This window comes from Polypterus senegalus, chromosome 2 (assembly GCF_016835505.1).
Source record: "Polypterus senegalus isolate Bchr_013 chromosome 2, ASM1683550v1, whole genome shotgun sequence".
NCBI lineage: Eukaryota > Metazoa > Chordata > Cladistia > Polypteriformes > Polypteridae > Polypterus > Polypterus senegalus.
In genome coordinates, this window is record NC_053155.1 from 279,785,331 (window position 1) to 279,803,930 (window position 18,600).

Sequence of the window (18,600 nt, forward strand, 5' to 3'; positions counted from 1 at the left end):
TACAGGAATTTACTTAATGACAAAGTCTTTCTGGAAACTAAGCTTATCTGTGAGGTCTTGTCTTCTGCATTACTGATGCTTGTATTGGGGTTTCCAAGCCACTGTTTTGGTCTGGTTTTACTTACCCATTTTGTGTTTTAGGTTGAGTTGACTGTTTGACAGTGCCCATTTAGCAATGGACCAAGTAAATCAGCAGCAAGGTCTTGCCAGGGTGCTTCAGTGAGCAATGTAGACCTAAGACGTTCTGGCATGTCTGGCCTTGCAAACAGCTGACATCCATGACATGATTTAACATTTTTTTCAGCAGCTTTATCCATACCTTACCACCCCACTTTACTACGCAAGTGCTGCTTGGTGCCCAATACACATAGGCTTCCCTTATATGTTAAGGTTATAGCTCTAGCTTGAAGTGACAGAGATAATATAATACCTGTCTGTTTTAAAACTAAATGACCAATTGCACACAGCTCACTAGCTACTTGGGCATATGATTTACATTCGTGAAAACAGTCATTTTGTAGAGCACACCTCACTTTTCTCAGCTCACCATCCATAGCTGACGCCTCCTCCACTTTTCTTGTTGTGAGTGCTTGAGGTGTATTATTCACTGTCACACACATTACATAATCCTCTGTTCCATGTTTTTATGTGTCCTTTCCGCTGTCTGCTCTGACTAGAAGAGACAGAGAGTCTGCAATATTACAGTTTCTGGGAATATGAACTACTGGAAATCATTTGGTCGCAGCCACAAATCCCATCACTCAATGTGTACACTAGGTTTTGACTACTGGCTATAAATTGCATCTAATGGCTTTGTGATACGTGACCAAGTCAAATCTGCATCCATAAACATTGGAATGAAGCTGTTCGCAAGCCCACACTAGAGCCAATGCCTCTTGTTCAGTTTGCAAGTACCGTCGCTCACATTTGGTCATACTTTGACTCACATAACATGCAGGGGTCATTTCTCCATTCTGTTTCTGCATTAGCACTGCTCCTATGTCTGCTGGACTAGCATCTGCTATTGCCTTGGTAGGAGCTTATTTGTTAAAATATACAGGAGTCCCTGCTTCACCCAATTTTTGTTTTAATATCTGAAAGGCTTCCTTCTGTTCAGAAGCAAACTTGAACTTTAAATCTTTCCTTGTTAACTTTCTCAGTTGTCCTGAAAGGGTGAAAAATACTGTGATAAATCTGCTGCTATAATCCACTAATCCCAGGAAACTTCAAGCCTCAGACACCTCATTTGGCTCCTGGCCTCCAGGACAGCTCAAACTCTTTCCGATTATCAATGGGACCAATACCTATCTCTGACAGGAACATACCCTTAAACACCAGTCTGTCTGTATTGGTTTGTTACTTTTCACCATTCACAATGTAAGTCAGACACTTCACAGTCTTTTGAAAACATCATGTAGTCTCTGATTATGGATCTCTTGACTTGGGGCATGAACAATAATGTCATCAGAGATATTCTCAGTCCCTTCAATTCCTTCGATTGCTGCTACAGTTTCCTGTTGATACTACTCACTTGCAGATGGCACACCAAAAACCAAACTTTTATAACTGTATGTGCCACTGTGCACAGCAAATGTTGTGATACCCCTTGATCCTGGGTTCAATTCTAATTGGTGATTTAACGTTCAGCTTGCTGAAAACTGTAGAGCCATTCATTTCCTGCTGCAGTTCATCCACAGTGAGGATCTGATATCACTCATGTGTGATAGCTGTATTTGCCGGCCTCATGTCCAGACACAGTCTAATCTCCTTGCCAGACTTAGGTACTATTCACCAACAGAGTTGCACCAAGTACCAGTTTTCTTTCTTTTTAGAATCTCCATTAACACACATGCAGTTTCACACATTTACGCTGTTCTGCTATCTCAAGTGACAATGTTAGCGTGAACCTTGAGCCCTCTTCTAGCAACTTCCTCCATACATATTCTGAAGTGCACTTGTTTAATACTCTGTCCCTGATTTGTTTGTTTCTATCGCCCTTGAAACCACAATCTTCAGCGGCTTGCCTGAGCTGTGTAACAAACTGTTTAATACTTTAAGCTTGCTTTTGTGTCAGCTAGTAGAAAGCTTACCTTGCAAAAGCCATGTTCACCAGGGGCATGAAATAAGAATTTAACACAGCTACTGCTCTGTTGTAATCTATCAGTAGAAAATAGAAAATATATCATCCACATCCAGACCCATATAGTGCTTTTAAGTTTGTTGTTATTTGTTATGTTATGTCCAATTCATTATCTGTTAAAATTAGTCGTTAGATGCTATATTTCTAGCCATCTTGTCCAGCATGATCCTAGTATTTTGGTACAGATGCTTTCATCTCGAACACTAATTAAAGTCATGATTCAGCTCCAAACACAACCATTTAGCAAAATCCATGTTGCTAACGTTCAGTCCTTCACCTTGCCCCAGCTTAGGAATGTTGAATTGAATCAATAGATAGGACACCGATTCATATATGGAACACACTGCTTCTTTATTTTTCCTGTCTTCTCCAAAAGACACATACACAACGGCAACGCATGCATACAAATATTACTTTTGAATACATGACAGGTATTCCAAAAGAAACGTTGAGACACTCTGGTCTACAAACATCACACAGCATTTGATCATACGTGTGAATAGCCTGGCGTGGTTTAGCATTTAATTTGTTTAATAGGTCGACTGTTATCCATTATCATACTGTGTGACTACTATTAGCAATAACCAACAATCCCAGAACTTGTTCTGCTTTGCAGCATTGGGCTTATATTAGTTGGGCACCATGAAGAGAATAGCTTCTTGGGGTGCCTTCACCTAAAAACATCTGAGAACCCCTGTGCTAGTCCTGTTAAAAATTAAACAATGTCATAATGAGCAAAGAACCTATAACATATTTACAATTAATTAATATGTTGAAACTAAGAGTTAATAAAATCTAAGAACATACCCTCCTAGGTTACCATCATTTCTCCTGATAATGAGCAATTAGAACCTATTATGCAACATATTTACAATTAATTAATATGTTGAAACTAAGAGTTAATAAAATCTAAGAACATACCCTCCTAGGTTACCATCGCTTTCACTTATCAGCATCATAGAAATATTTTTGGTCACTAAAATAAAGAACAACTGTTATATAAATAGTTTCATTTCTCCCTGATAAGCTTCCATTAAACCTAAGTTATGCATACTTAATAAAGATGAACTTTGTATATTGCAGACTGCAATTCTTCATTAACACATTGTTTTTATAATATATTTGTGTTTTTCTGCAGTACTGCTATATACACTGTAATGTTGTAATGGTGTCATATATTCGATGATGGGGATACCCCAAAATTCACAAAATTGTTAGATTGTACATGAGTTTGGTGTAGTTATCAACTATGCCGTTTTTATCAGTGTATATACACTGTAATGTTGTAATGGTTGTCCTACAGTCTTGTTAATCAGTATCGTAAGCCTACAGTCTTGTTAATCAGTCTGCCAAGTGTCAATATTTCATAGGGTTTAGAATAATGTGCCACTAGCTCAAAGATTATATCGAAGTTTTCATTTAATACTCTAGTCTTCCAAGTTTCATAATGAAACTCAAAGCAAACAAACATTTAGGTATGTATATAGCACTGTCAGGAAGAGCTCTCTCCTTCCCTGTGTCTGAGGTTTTGCTATTAACTTTCAAATATCCTTGAAAATCTCTTTTTGTTTTTGCCTTCTAGATCAGTGTTTTGACCTTCCTGTGACTGACTCTTCTGTCCCCTCTGCAATACTGATATCTTAAGCTGATGGTTAAATATGGAAGACCTCACCGTTCAAAGGAGCCAGCTGTCTGATTAAAAAAAAACAAATGCATGTAGATCAATCATTTTGATTTGGGGTAAACTGCATTTTTTATTGTACCATCCTACAGAAAACCTGCTTATTTTCTGCAAATGGTGCATGAAAATTATGTTTAAATACATGCATGGTTACACTTTACCGGTTCCAGGATGTAACACGTTTGGCACTGTTGTATGACCCCGCCTACTTTTTAATAGTAGCAATAATAATAAAACCATATATACAACAACAACATTTGCCCAAGAGACCCAGCACCATCTCCAATTATTTGTTGAAATTCCAAGGGAACGCAATGCTAAACAAATATATTAGAAACGAAAGCAGTGCGTGTGCTCAAACTTCAAGCATTTCAGAAGCGATCGCTTGGTGAGTTTTTAAGTTGACTGATGAGAATGAAAAACTCAAACTTGATCTGTCTTTTGTAGCCGAGTATGCTATTATTTTGTTTATCCCTGAAAAAAATATTATTCTCAGATTTTCTTTTTTTTTTCAGAAAACAAAAGAATGCAGTCGTTCAACACATCACTCTCAACGCCTGACTTTTTCTTGGAAGGTTTCTCTGGATTAGAAGTTTACTATCACTGGCTTTCCCTTGCCTTCATTATTATATTTTCTTTCGCCATTATAGGAAATATTACAGTAATATGTGTCATTAAGCTTGAGGAAACTCTTCACACGCCGATGTACATTTTCCTTTGTGTTTTGGCTATAATTGACATCGGCTTATGTGTTTCCATAATTCCTAAGATTCTACAGATAGTTTTATTTAATGTCCCCACTATCTCCTTTCATGCATGCTTTTTCCAAATGTTCATCGTTCTGTGTCTGTGTGCGATGGAATCTGGTGTACTGGCTGCGATGGCTTATGACCGTTATGTTGCCATTTGCAATCCTTTACGTTACACCTCCATCCTTACGCCGGCCTTTATTGCTAAAATCCTACTTGTGGTTTTTCTTCGATGCATAATTTTAACTGCAGTGTACCCTGTGCTGATGTCACGGTTGCCTTACTGCTCGAATGTTGTCCATCAGTGCTACTGTGATCACATTCCTGTTGCGAAACTGTCCTGTGCGGATATCACACTAAATAATATTTACGGGCTTTTCGCTGCCTTCATGGTAGCTGGTATGGACCTTCTGTATATTTCATTTAGTTATTTTATGATTATTAGAGCTGTATTAAATCTGGCATCCAAAGCAGCGCGTGTCAAGGCTTTCAGTACTTGTGGCCCTCATTTTATTGTTATTTTGTATATTTACATAAGCTCTCTGTCCACATATTTAATTAACAGGTTTGGACAAAATCAGTCTCAGCAGGTAACTGTCATATCAACTATTTTCCATCTTATTATTCCGTCGGTATTAAACCCACTTGTTTATGCGATAAGAGCTAAGGAGATCCGTGAAGGATTCATGAAACGTTTTTTTAGGAAAACGATCTGTCGAAAATAATAGTAATTATTTAAAATTATAGACACGCATGGATTATTATAGTACTGTAATAATGAAAAACGGAAAAGTATGAAACATAACGGATTCTTCAGGAGCTGAATACTCGGAACTTTACCATATTAAATTTCAAAATTCCATTCGTTTGCTTAACGTTTTTAGAAATTTTGAAGTTGAGATAAGCCGAATGTCATGGTGTACACCAGTGCTTTCCTCTGTTTTAATGTATTCGTTAGTAAATCCGCTCAATTCAATGCAGCAGGGTCGTTGTCAATGCCGCAACGTCACACGTCCATAGCAGAGCATACTGGTGGAGCGCTGGCCTTTATTGCTAAAATCCTACTTGCGGTTTTTCTTCGATAATTAATTTTAACTGCAGTGTACCCTGTGCTGATGTCAGGGTTGCCTTGCTGCTCGAATGTTGTCCATCAGTGCTACTGGGATTACATTCCTGTTGCGAGACTGTCCTGTGCGGATATCACACTAAATAATATTTACGGGCTTTTCGCTGCCTTTAGCTGGTCTGGAACTTGTGTATATTCCATTTACTTATTTCATGATTATTAGAGTTATATTAAATCTGGCATCCAAAGCTGCGCGTGTCAAGGCTTTCGGTACTTGTGGCCCTCATTTTATTTTTTTTTTTTTTGTATATTTATATAAGCTCTCTGTCCACATTTTTATTTAAAAGGTTTGGACAAAATCAGTCTCAGCAGGCAACAATTCAATGAGGCAGGGTCGTTGTCAATGCCGCAATGGCAAACGGCCACAGCAGAGTATACTGGTGGCGCGCTGCTTCTCAATGGGATGCTCAATGACTGAGATCGGCAGTGGCGTATAAGGCGGGTGTGGTGGGTGCGGACCGCACAGGGTTACAGCTCTGAGGGGGTGACAAAAAATTGGAGGTTTTGTATTAATGCGCCTTTTTGTTACATAAAATAAGATGTCAAATAATTTACATGGGCTTTAAAAATCCCTAATTGCAGCAAATTGCGGGTGAACGATGTGATGCTGTAATGATTTAGTATTATGTGGTAAGTGATGGCAGGGGTTGTTCTTTCTCGTTTCTTTTGAACTGTGCTGGTGTTCAAGTAAACAAACAACCGGTCTTGTGACTCATTGTCTCATCCCTGCCACAAATATATCATCACCCCAAGTCGTCTGTGCAACAAGATGACATTTAGTCTTAGAGCCCAGCAAACTAATCGAAACTGAACTTCCCAAATTTGTACAAAGTTTGGTTGAAAATTATAATGAGCTTTCTGCAGATGGTATCCTTACAGAAATTCCACGCCTAAGAAGATTTCTAAAAGCCGCCAAAGTTCCAAAAGAAGAGTCTCTTGGTTGGACTTCCTTAAGATTCTCAGAGTTTGTGGTTGAATATGAACTTATAGACTCTGTTCCCAATCTCACTTTAGCATTAAGATTTTTCTTAACTCAATATGTTTCTGTTGCCTCATGTGAGAGGAGTTTTTCGAAACTCAAACTGATTAAGAATTATCTCAGATCCACTAAGCATGACTCTCTAGCTTAGCCATTTTGTCAATTGAAAAGAGTAGCTGAAGGTATCGATTTTGATGACGCAGTTTCAAAATTTGCAGAACAGAAAGTTAGAAAGAAGAGATTGTAAGTACCATGTTAAAGTACAGTTTGTTGGATTAGAGCCTAGAGAACGAAACTTTGTAACAATTGAGTTTTCGTTAAATTGTATTATAGTAATAATAAAGTTATGCACTAGGTACTATCACTTTGAAAAAAGATTTGTTACATTGTACATTAAACTGGCTTATTAATAAAAAGGCATTTTACTTTATTTATTCATAAAAAAATGTTTACAAAATAATTAACATTATGCCCTCTTTACTTAATCAATTGAAAAAAAAATGCTTTCTCAATAAATTTAATTTTATATTTTGGTGGAAATGGGGGTGACAAGTTTAAACTCCGCACCGGGTGCCACCACATCTTGCTACGCCACTGCTGAGATGTACTGTTTGGTGGCCCATTAAGCAAATTTGCAGCAAGATACTTTTGCATTAAGACTTTTACAAACATCTTGTTTTGAGTTGTCATGCAAAGCTTTAGCGAAACGTACGTAACACTTTCTGAGTCAAAAAACGAAGTATCAGTAGTAATCTCCGTACAATGCCGTGCTGTAGGCCTAATATTTTCACTTATGTGTGTATCGGAGCGCAGGACATGAACCTTGGATTGAGACTCCAAACATTTACAGTATGAAAAAAAAACAAGATCAAGGGACAGTAGGGCAAAGTCGACAACACGCCACTATACAGTAGATATCGGACTAAAATGGTCACAAAAGAGTATGGCATTTGCTGTGAAAAAACAAGCACGTGCTAATATGGTTTACGTTGAATTTGCTGACTGACCGGGTTGCTGCTGCCTTGTGTGACGGACTTGTCAGCCCCTAGGATTTTTATTAATAGCTTCTTCGCATTAGCAAAGTGCGTTGATCTTGATCTCTTTTTTGCCGTATAGATGTGGAGTGCGAGCTGCTCAAGATCATTCTTATCATTCTTACCGTTGTTATCATTTAAATTGAAACGTCTGTACCAAATGAAAGAAAAACGAGAACAATAAAATAAAAATATAAGAAGTGGAATATATGCTTATTTTACTTTTGTTGTATTTTTATGGTAATTGTTCCGTCTGTGTCTTTTATCATTCAACAGCCTAAATACTACTATGTGTACATCAGTGATTTCTTTCCATCTTTCCTCTAAAATATTTTTATGATTGTTGTTAATAAATACAATGTATAGTAAAAGCGTATTATTTATTTTGACCCGTATGCATTTCATCAAATGAAATTGCATCTGCAATTAAATAACACACTAATAATACACCAATTATTCATTAAAACTATCTGTACCCTGCATGGAAATGATGAGAACAGATGGGCAACAGTTAAACTCTGAACACTTAGCTGTTAATTTGTTGAGACAGATGAAGAAGCTCCTAATAAAATTGTGTATCAGGTGTTCTATAGCAGCTAATGATAGATAGATAGATAGATAGATAGATAGATAGATAGATAGATAGATAGATAGATAGATAGATGGTCAGTCAGGTGAGTGCTTAAGGCACCAGGACCCTGGCAGATGGGCACCAAGAAGCCTAAAGACAAAGCACTGGTTTTATGTTTCATTGCTTCAAAACCATCTCAATCGTTGCATCTACGCAGCAACATTTGCCTGGGGATTCACAGAAAATAAAATACATTAATCAAAAGCAGTTGCATAATAATAACAATAATAATTATGATATCAGTTAAGTTCACACATGAATGTTGGACTACTACGCCACCACTTTCTTTGCAACTTGTGGAGGTTCCTGTTTAGAAAATGAAACAGGCAGGCGTTGTATTATTATTAGTGTGAGTTCAAACAACTCAGCAACAAGTTAGCTGGAAAAGAGCAACACTTCTCTTGAATGTCATAAACACACAATATGCAAAAAAGAAGAAAAAAGCCTTGGTGGCATGATAGCTTGTGAGGACAGCAATCTCTTTATATGGTATGATCTTTTGCTGCTATAGCTCATCCACTTTAAGATCTAATATGCTTTTTTTTTTAGAGATGCCCTTCTACAAAGCACTGCTTTGAGTGTTTTTATGTGAGTGTTTGTGGTATTTCTGTTCCATTAAGATGGTGTTTTTGCCAATGGAAGTTTCACTTTCTGAATGTTTTTAGTTCACGATAACATTCTCTGCCCTATCAATAGGGCAGCTATCTCTGAGATATTGGAACAACTACATCTGGCAGTAATCTTTAAGTGTGGCATTTATCCCACTGAAAACGATTAGATATGCACCTTATTCATTCTAATGTTTTGTATAACGACAGACTTATTAGCCATATTATCCTGCTATATATAGGATATTGACTTCTTATGATTGGCTTTTTGGAGGAACAGGCAATTTGTATTTATGAGCAGATGTACAACATAAAGTGATTAAAGAGGGTATATTCATCTCCTTGTTTAACTCAGTTAAATTTGCAGGGGACAATTCCTCTTCCAAGACATTAGGCATATGGCAGAAACCAACTTTGGATTGAGGAGATATCTTTAAAAATTAAGTTAAATGCACAGTTTAATTTGGTGCCAATGATAGCATGATAACCCTGTGTTAGACTCTGCCCTCTGAGTAACATCAAGTAAGATGAAAAACAGACAAAATGGAACATTTAAAAAAAATATTCAATATTCAGTGGAGAAATGAGCGCTAGCATAAAACAAAGTACATGAACACACACTTATTAATGTACGAGGATGCATGAGTGATGGTCAGGATAGCAGAAAGACAATTCTGAGGTGAAGATGTGACTTCAACAGGGTTTTATTGTGAGTCTGCTGCATTTTGTGAGATAGTGGCAGAATTCAAAGATGTGCATGAAGGATTGCTATTGGAGCTCTTGTATGCCACTGACCTTGATCTGATGGGACAAGTAAAGCAGAACTGAAGAAGATATTGAAATGGAAAGCTCATTTGGAAGTAGAAAGCCTCAAGGTAAACACAAGAATACCAGGGTGATTGATGGGGTTGAAGCGCATGTATAGTAAAGGTGTGGACAGAAACTCAATGCAAAGGGTTTTCAGAAGGATGTACATACAAGATGTAGTGATATGAAGGGTAGAAAAATATGACCTTACAGTTTGTAGAAACAGGGTGAGAGGGGTGCAGAATGTAGATGACCTTACTCTTATTCTATGTTAATTAATGTTGACTTATTTTATTTTCTTACTGTGTCTTTTATTTTTCTATTCTTCATTTTGTAAAGCACTTTGAGCTACATTTTTTTGTATGAAAATGTGCTATATAAATAAATGTTGTTATTTAGATTTTAGCAATTTAGTTGTTTTGGAGAAAGGGAAAGGTGATATATTAAATTCAGACTTATTGACACAGTATTAATAGCCAGGTTTAGATGTAAACAGAAGAAATTCAGGCAGTTGTCCCCTATGCTGAATTGTAAAGGAGTCTCTTGCATTGAATGGTAAAGTTTATAATGGCTGTGTGAGGTAAGGCTGATGAAAGGAACAAATGAAGCAAAACTAGAAAGAACAGGTGGATGTATGGAATGTCATGGACAAATGCAGAGTTAATAGAAAGAATTGGTGTGAAGGTGATAAGTGTTTTGGTGAGGAGAAACAGACTAAGGTAGTTTGTGCATGAGGAGCAAGAAGCAGAAGAATAACAGGTGAAGTGGTGCACCAAGATGGTTGAAGGCAAAATGGAGGCAGTGCTAGATTATATGAAAAGAACGGGGCTCATTCCAATAGGATGCACAGGGCTATGAAGAGTGAAGGAAAACTTTGAAGGGCAACTGGCTAAATTAGAGAAACATAGAATATGGTATATAAAGTGGTGGTGATGGTTCTTAATATTACTACTATTTACTGGCTTACGTATTTCAATGACTTTGCCTGTATTCTATTTTGCCTCACCAAATTAAGGTTTGTAAACCAGGAGTTTGTTTAGTCTTAAAAAATGTGTCTTTTGTAACAGTACAGTATTAATTTATTTTACTCTGCACTGTTGCGATTATTGGCATGAGATAAAGCATGGAGTGATTAGCAATTATCTTTGTTCCTTTCTGAAGAATAAAACCTCTACCATCACTCTCCGTTGTACAGAATTTCTGGTAATTCTTTTGGCCTCCTTCCAAAATATTTTTTTTCTCTTTAGATCATGTAGAAGACCCTGCTGTCATGTCTAATTTTTGTGTTCCTTGATTTCACTTTCTTTAAGGATTCCATTCTGGTGCCTGTCTTATTATGCTGGACCTCTCTTTTTTCAAAATATGTTCAATGGATGATTTTTTTTCTGCTGATCTGGTATATCATTGACTACTGGTTCAATTCTTCCCACAAGATTTCATTTGAGATGTTGTCAAATCACTGTAACCACAAGAGGGTGCGACTTAGTCCCAAACCAAAGACAGTAATGGTGTATTGCCCGCTGCCTCCTGACTGACTCAATTAAGGGAGGCTGCGGGCTTTCTTTTAAATCCGACTTGGGAACTGCATCTGGAGCACTTCGGGTTATGTGGAAACCTGGGATGTCTTTACCCGGCAGTGCCGTATGGAGGTACCCAAAGACCCTGACAGAGCTGCATTTCCAGACTTCAACTACCAGTCCTCCCTGCAGGAATCCACATTGGGTTTAGCCCTGAGGAACACCACTACCTGTCATGAGGGGGAATGAACTGCACCCAGTATGCCTATTTACCCAGTTCATTGTTTTTCTGGACAAGAATCCTTTCTTTAACCTGGCCAGGATGCCGGTCCTTCCTTCTTGGCAAGTACACCACTTAATCTGCAGAATATGTTATATGCACTAGATAGTGAAGGTCTGGATATTCTTCACATTTATCTCTTCTCCATTCTCAATGTTTGGCTCTACACAACATGGCCATTTTGACATTTGATATGAAAATTTTCAGTTTTATCTTCGTGGAAATGATAATTACACTGATGAGGTAGACAAATCTGTTGACTTCCTTGACTTTGAAGTTCTTCCTGCTGTCCTGGAATTTCTGAAATAGTCTCCAATTATTTCTTTATGGTTTTATCATGTTATTGTACAAATGTATTATATTTTTTTCAAATTTACAATACCTGTTTTTAATCATATAATTGCACACCCATGTAAACGTTTATAATAGTTCATGTTCAAATTCATTTTGACACCATTGGGTTAAAGGCAGAAAAGAAGCCTGGACTTGAGGAAAAACCTGCACAAAAATGGAGAGACCATGCAAATGCCACACAGCCAGTGAACCACAAAAAATACCAGAATACCACCCCTACATAATACATGTATCCTGTATTTGATGCATACTGTATATAAGTAGTTTTTTCAGATCTTATCTCTATTATTCAGTGTATTAAAATTAAATTAGTAATTTGTAAACTCAGTTTACTACAGTACCCATATATAAACATTTTAATTCAGTTATCATTGCATAGAAATCTAAAAGAAAATGTTAATATGGTATTTTGTGGTACAATCTTAATACAGAAAAGTAGAGGGAAATAAAAAGTGGAGCATTGTAAGTTAGTCATTCAGACTGCTCACCAGCAGTTACTACCATAAAAATAATTTCCATCCATAAATGAAACTAGAATTATTTATTCAGATTTGATAAGATAATTAAACATCATCAATGCAATCTAAGACAACATAGACAACAAACAAAAACATTTTTTTTTTCAAAATATTACAGACTCACAGATTTACAAAAATACAGCACATCCAGAATCAATGCACAAAGAATACTAGTTATCATCTTGAATACCAGTTATGTGACTTGAGTAAATATTTGTAAACATCAAAAAGTCTACTGTATGTACATAAAGGCTGAGGAAGAATGTTTTTTTTGTTGTTGTTGCTGTTTCAGAAATATAAAATATATATATGTAATTGTTAAATAATTTTAGGCCATTTGCAACCAAAATGTCATAAAGGAATAATTTTTAAAGTGAGTGTTGTGATTTTTTTTCATTTATGGCTCCTTAAAGTTTTTAGAAAGTTCAAAAGCTGTTTTAAAAATAGTGTATAAAAAAAAAACTTTCTTTAAAACATTTCAAGAAATATTTTTGAATGTGCTGCTTCTTTATTCTTGATAAAGTTCTGATAAAATAAAAATTGTTTAATGATAGACTTGGAATTTGAGGCCTTTAGTAAATTCAGTGATTCTGTTTATGCTATCATTTTAAAATAATAGGATACTAATTAAACCTTTTCAGATTTTGCTCTCAGGCACCCTGAATTTCATTGCAATTGTTTCCATTTTCTGAACCAACTTTTTTTTAATTAGTACACTTGTTGGATTTGGAATGGATCTTTACAGCACTAAGTGTAAGACTTAATTGAATGTGGTTGAAACATTTACTCACAATTGGCCAATAAACTGTAGAGTTGTCAACTATCCATACTTAGATTGCATTTGTATGTGGAAGTAAACAAAGATCTTGTGTGAACCATAAAGAGCAAACCAGGAGTTGCTTGGTGCTACAAAGCGTGAGTGCTTTGGATTTCATATTATCAAGTGAATCATGCTCATTAGGACCGAAGCCTACCTCATACTAGCATATGTTCTATCGTGTTCTTTTGCTTAGTACAAAAACCTGAAAACCACAAGGAATCACTTAACTAACCTTTGAAAATCACATTGTGACACAACACTAAGCAGGAAATATTAATTTGAAATAACTAATTTAAATTTAATTTTGTATTTCTCAAAGTTTTTTCATTATTTTGTAAAATAATTAAATTATTTCTCCAAAGTATTGTGTTATTTTAGAATAATTATTTGGTTATTTTGCAAAAGTAGGGTGGAATTTCACAAAGGTATTGAGCTATTTCTCAATATATATTCCTGTATTTGGCAAAATTATTTTGTTATTACTCAAAAGATATTGTCTGGTGTGGTCTGTATCAGCATGCACGGGTCTTCTCCAGACGTCCTATGACAGTAGGCGAGGGATAGATTAGGGTTATGCATAGTATAGATTTAAATGAGATGAACTGAACAAAAGTCATACATTTAATTATGTGTGAGCTCAGGGGTAAATTTAATCCACTCAGTTTAGGGAGCCTGTGATCATCACAGCAGCACTGAGTTTAAAGCAAGAAATCAGGAAATAGCATGCTGCTACAGTTACCATCATGCATGTGTGTGGATGGACAGAGTAAGATAGCACGTAGCTTGTAATCAAGTGACAATAACTTAACAATGGTCATAGGTACACATTTTATCCTGCCTGTGTTGAGTGGTAAATGTAATCCACAAAGTTTATGGTCACAGAAAGCCAGTGATTATCACAGCAGCACTTTGGTGTAAGGCACACTTTTGTGTCTTTTTTGTAGCCTGGAGACCAAAACTGCAAACAGTACTCCAGATGAGGCCCCACCAGTGGATTTTAAAGCTTGAGTTTAACCTCCTTGGACTTGTACTCCACACATTGTGCTATATAACCTAACATTCTGTTAGCCTCTTAATGGCTTCTGAACACTGTCTGGAAGTTTATAGTGTAGAGTCCACTGTGAATCCGAAATCTTTCTCATAAGGTTTACTCTTGATTTTCAGACCTCCCATTGTGTATTCAAACCTCCCATTTTTACTTCCTATGTGTATTACTTTACATCTACTGACATTAAACTTAATCTGCCACAAATCTACCCAAGTCTGTTTGCTATTAAAGTCCTTCTGTACTGATTTAACGGATTCCAGATTATCTTCCAATCCCCCTATCTTGGTATCATCTGCAAACCTAACCAGTTTGTTACTTATATTCCTATCTAAATCCTTTATATATATTAAAAATAGCAGCTGCCTTAACACTGACCCCTGTGGAACACCACACTTGACATCTGCCAGTTCTGATAAGGTTCCTCAAACCATCAACCTCTGCTTCCTGTGTCTGAGCCAATTCTGCCCTAATCTAAAAACATCACCCACCTTCTTTTAGTTTGATGCCCAGCCTCTCATGCGGCATCTTATACAATGCTTTCTGAAAGTCCAAATAAATAATATCATAAGCTCCACTTTGATCATATTCTTCTGTCGCTTCCTCATAGAATTCCAGCATATTAATAGAACATGACCTCCCTCGTCTGAACCCAAGCTGACTGTTTAGAAAACCTCCTGTACTTGCCATGTGCCTCAATGTTATCCTTAATAATTCCTTCCATTAATTTTCCTATGATGCACATTAAGCTTACTGGCCTACAGTTACTTGCATCTGCCCAGTCACACTTTTTAAATAATGAGATATTTGCCATTTTCCATTCCTTTGGAATTTTCTCAGTGTGCAGTGCCTTCCTAAAGATATGTGTCAAGAGTTTATATGTACTTGCTAACCTCCTTTAGAATTTGATGGCAATTATTATTTGGTCCTGAAGATTTGTTTGATTTCAGCCTAAATAAGCTGAGCAATACTTCTTCCTCTATAATTTCCAAATGAATCAATACCTCCTTAGTAGTCCCACTTACAGCTGGGAGGGTATCTACTTCCTCACTTGTAAAGACCTCTAAAAAATGCTTAGAACATTCACTGTTTTATTATCTATCTGTATTTTTTAAATTCCCCTTTACTATCCCTGATGCACTTCACCTCCTCCTTGACTCCTTTTTAACTACTAAATTAGTGAAAGAATCTCTTTGGGTCATCTTTCACCATATCTGCTATATTCCTCTCTAACTGAGTTTTAGCCTCCCTAATATCCTTGTTAATGGTTACCCTTATGTTCTCATACGTCCTATGATTCACATTGGAGAAATCAGTTTTATATACCTTATACAGCTGGTTTTTTAACTCTTTATTAACCCACTGCAGAGTTTTTTTAGATTTGCTATTAATTCCAAATTTATGTATGTACTTTTCCTGCATTACATGTTAAACATTTTTAAACTTTTCCATTTAATCCACATTGGGTTTAGCCCTGAGGAACACCACTACCTGTCATGAGGGGGAATGAACTGCACCCAGTATGCCTATTTACCCAGTTCATTGTTTTTCTGGACAAGAATCCTTTCTTTAACCTGGCCAGGATGCCGGTCCTTCCTTCTTGGCAAGTACACCACTTAATCTGCAGAATATGTTATATGCACTAGATAGTGAAGGTCTGGATATTCTTCACATTTATCTCTTCTCCATTCTCAATGTTTGGCTCTACACAACATGGCCATTTTGACATTTGATATGAAAATTTTCAGTTTTATCTTCGTGGAAATGATAATTACACTGATGAGGTAGACAAATCTGTTGACTTCCTTGACTTTGAAGTTCTTCCTGCTGTCCTGGAATTTCTGAAATAGTCTCCAATTATTTCTTTATGGTTTTATCATGTTATTGTACAAATGTATTATATTTTTTTCAAATTTACAATACCTGTTTTTAATCATATAATTGCACACCCATGTAAACGTTTATAATAGTTCATGTTCAAATTCATTTTGACACCATTGGGTTAAAGGCAGAAAAGAAGCCTGGACTTGAGGAAAAACCTGCACAAAAATGGAGAGACCATGCAAATGCCACACAGCCAGTGAACCACAAAAAATACCAGAATACCACCCCTACATAATACATGTATCCTGTATTTGATGCATACTGTATATAAGTAGTTTTTTCAGATCTTATCTCTATTATTCAGTGTATTAAAATTAAATTAGTAATTTGTAAACTCAGTTTACTACAGTACCCATATATAAACATTTTAATTCAGTTATCATTGCATAGAAATCTAAAAGAAAATGTTAATATGGTATTTTGTGGTACAATCTTAATACAGAAAAGTAGAGGGAAATAAAAAGTGGAGCATTGTAAGTTAGTCATTCAGACTGCTCACCAGCAGTTACTACCATAAAAATAATTTCCATCCATAAATGAAACTAGAATTATTTATTCAGATTTGATAAGATAATTAAACATCATCAATGCAATCTAAGACAACATAGACAACAAACAAAAACATTTTTTTCAAAATATTACAGACTCACAGATTTACAAAAATACAGCACATCCAGAATCAATGCGCACAAAGAATACTAGTTATCATCTTGAATACCAGTTATGTGACTTGAGTAAATATTTGTAAACATCAAAAAGTCTACTGTATGTACATAAAGGCTGAGGAAGAATGTTTTTTTTGTTGTTGTTGCTGTTTCAGAAATATAAAATATATATATGTAATTGTTAAATAATTTTAGGCCATTTGCAACCAAAATGTCATAAAGGAATAATTTTTAAAGTGAGTGTTGTGATTTTTTTTCATTTATGGCTCCTTAAAGTTTTTAGAAAGTTCAAAAGCTGTTTTAAAAATAGTGTATAAAAAAAAAACTTTCTTTAAAACATTTCAAGAAATATTTTTGAATGTGCTGCTTCTTTATTCTTGATAAAGTTCTGATAAAATAAAAATTGTTTAATGATAGACTTGGAATTTGAGGCCTTTAGTAAATTCAGTGATTCTGTTTATGCTATCATTTTAAAATAATAGGATACTAATTAAACCTTTTCAGATTTTGCTCTCAGGCACCCTGAATTTCATTGCAATTGTTTCCATTTTCTGAACCAACTTTTTTTTAATTAGTACACTTGTTGGATTTGGAATGGATCTTTACAGCACTAAGTGTAAGACTTAATTGAATGTGGTTGAAACATTTACTCACAATTGGCCAATAAACTGTAGAGTTGTCAACTATCCATACTTAGATTGCATTTGTATGTGGAAGTAAACAAAGATCTTGTGTGAACCATAAAGAGCAAACCAGGAGTTGCTTGGTGCTACAAAGCGTGAGTGCTTTGGATTTCATATTATCAAGTGAATCATGCTCATTAGGACCGAAGCCTACCTCATACTAGCATATGTTCTATCGTGTTCTTTTGCTTAGTACAAAAACCTGAAAACCACAAGGAATCACTTAACTAACCTTTGAAAATCACATTGTGACACAACACTAAGCAGGAAATATTAATTTGAAATAACTAATTTAAATTTAATTTTGTATTTCTCAAAGTTTTTTCATTATTTTGTAAAATAATTAAATTATTTCTCCAAAGTATTGTGTTATTTTAGAATAATTATTTGGTTATTTTGCAAAAGTAGGGTGGAATTTCACAAAGGTATTGAGCTATTTCTCAATATATATTCCTGTATTTGGCAAAATTATTTTGTTATTACTCAAAAGATATTGTCTGGTGTGGTCTGTATCAGCATGCACGGGTCTTCTCCAGACGTCCTATGACAGTAGGCGAGGGATAGATTAGGGTTATGCATAGTATAGATTTAAATGAGATGAACTGAACAAAAGTCATACATTTAATTATGTGTGAGCTCAGGGGTAAATTTAATCCACTCAGTTTAGGGAGCCTGTGATCATCACAGCAGCACTGAGTTTAAAGCAAGAAATCAGGAAATAGCATGCTGCTACAGTTACCATCATGCATGTGTGTGGATGGACAGAGTAAGATAGCACGTAGCTTGTAATCAAGTGACAATAACTTAACAATGGTCATAGGTACACATTTTATCCTGCCTGTGTTGAGTGGTAAATGTAATCCACAAAGTTTATGGTCACAGAAAGCCAGTGATTATCACAGCAGCACTTTGGTGTAAGGCACACTTTTGTGTCTTTTTTGTAGCCTGGAGACCAAAACTGCAAACAGTACTCCAGATGAGGCCCCACCAGTGGATTTTAAAGCTTGAGTTTAACCTCCTTGGACTTGTACTCCACACATTGTGCTATATAACCTAACATTCTGTTAGCCTCTTAATGG

General features: G+C 35.9%; 1 protein-coding gene across 1 annotated transcript; it reads left to right on the forward strand.

The window, feature by feature from the left end:
• The first annotated feature begins 4,347 nt into the window (after positions 1-4,347).
• On the forward strand, positions 4,348-5,295 carry LOC120524562 (olfactory receptor 52N2-like). Its single transcript, XM_039746394.1, has one exon. It carries the CDS (start codon positions 4,348-4,350, stop codon positions 5,293-5,295), a length of 948 nt encoding a protein of 315 aa, XP_039602328.1.
• Positions 5,296-18,600: the final 13,305 nt, after the last annotated feature.

Coding starts and splice junctions, on each gene's coding strand:
- LOC120524562 (XM_039746394.1), top strand. CDS start 4,348: ATGCAGTCGTTCAACACATCACTCTCAACGCCTGACTTTTTCTTGGAA.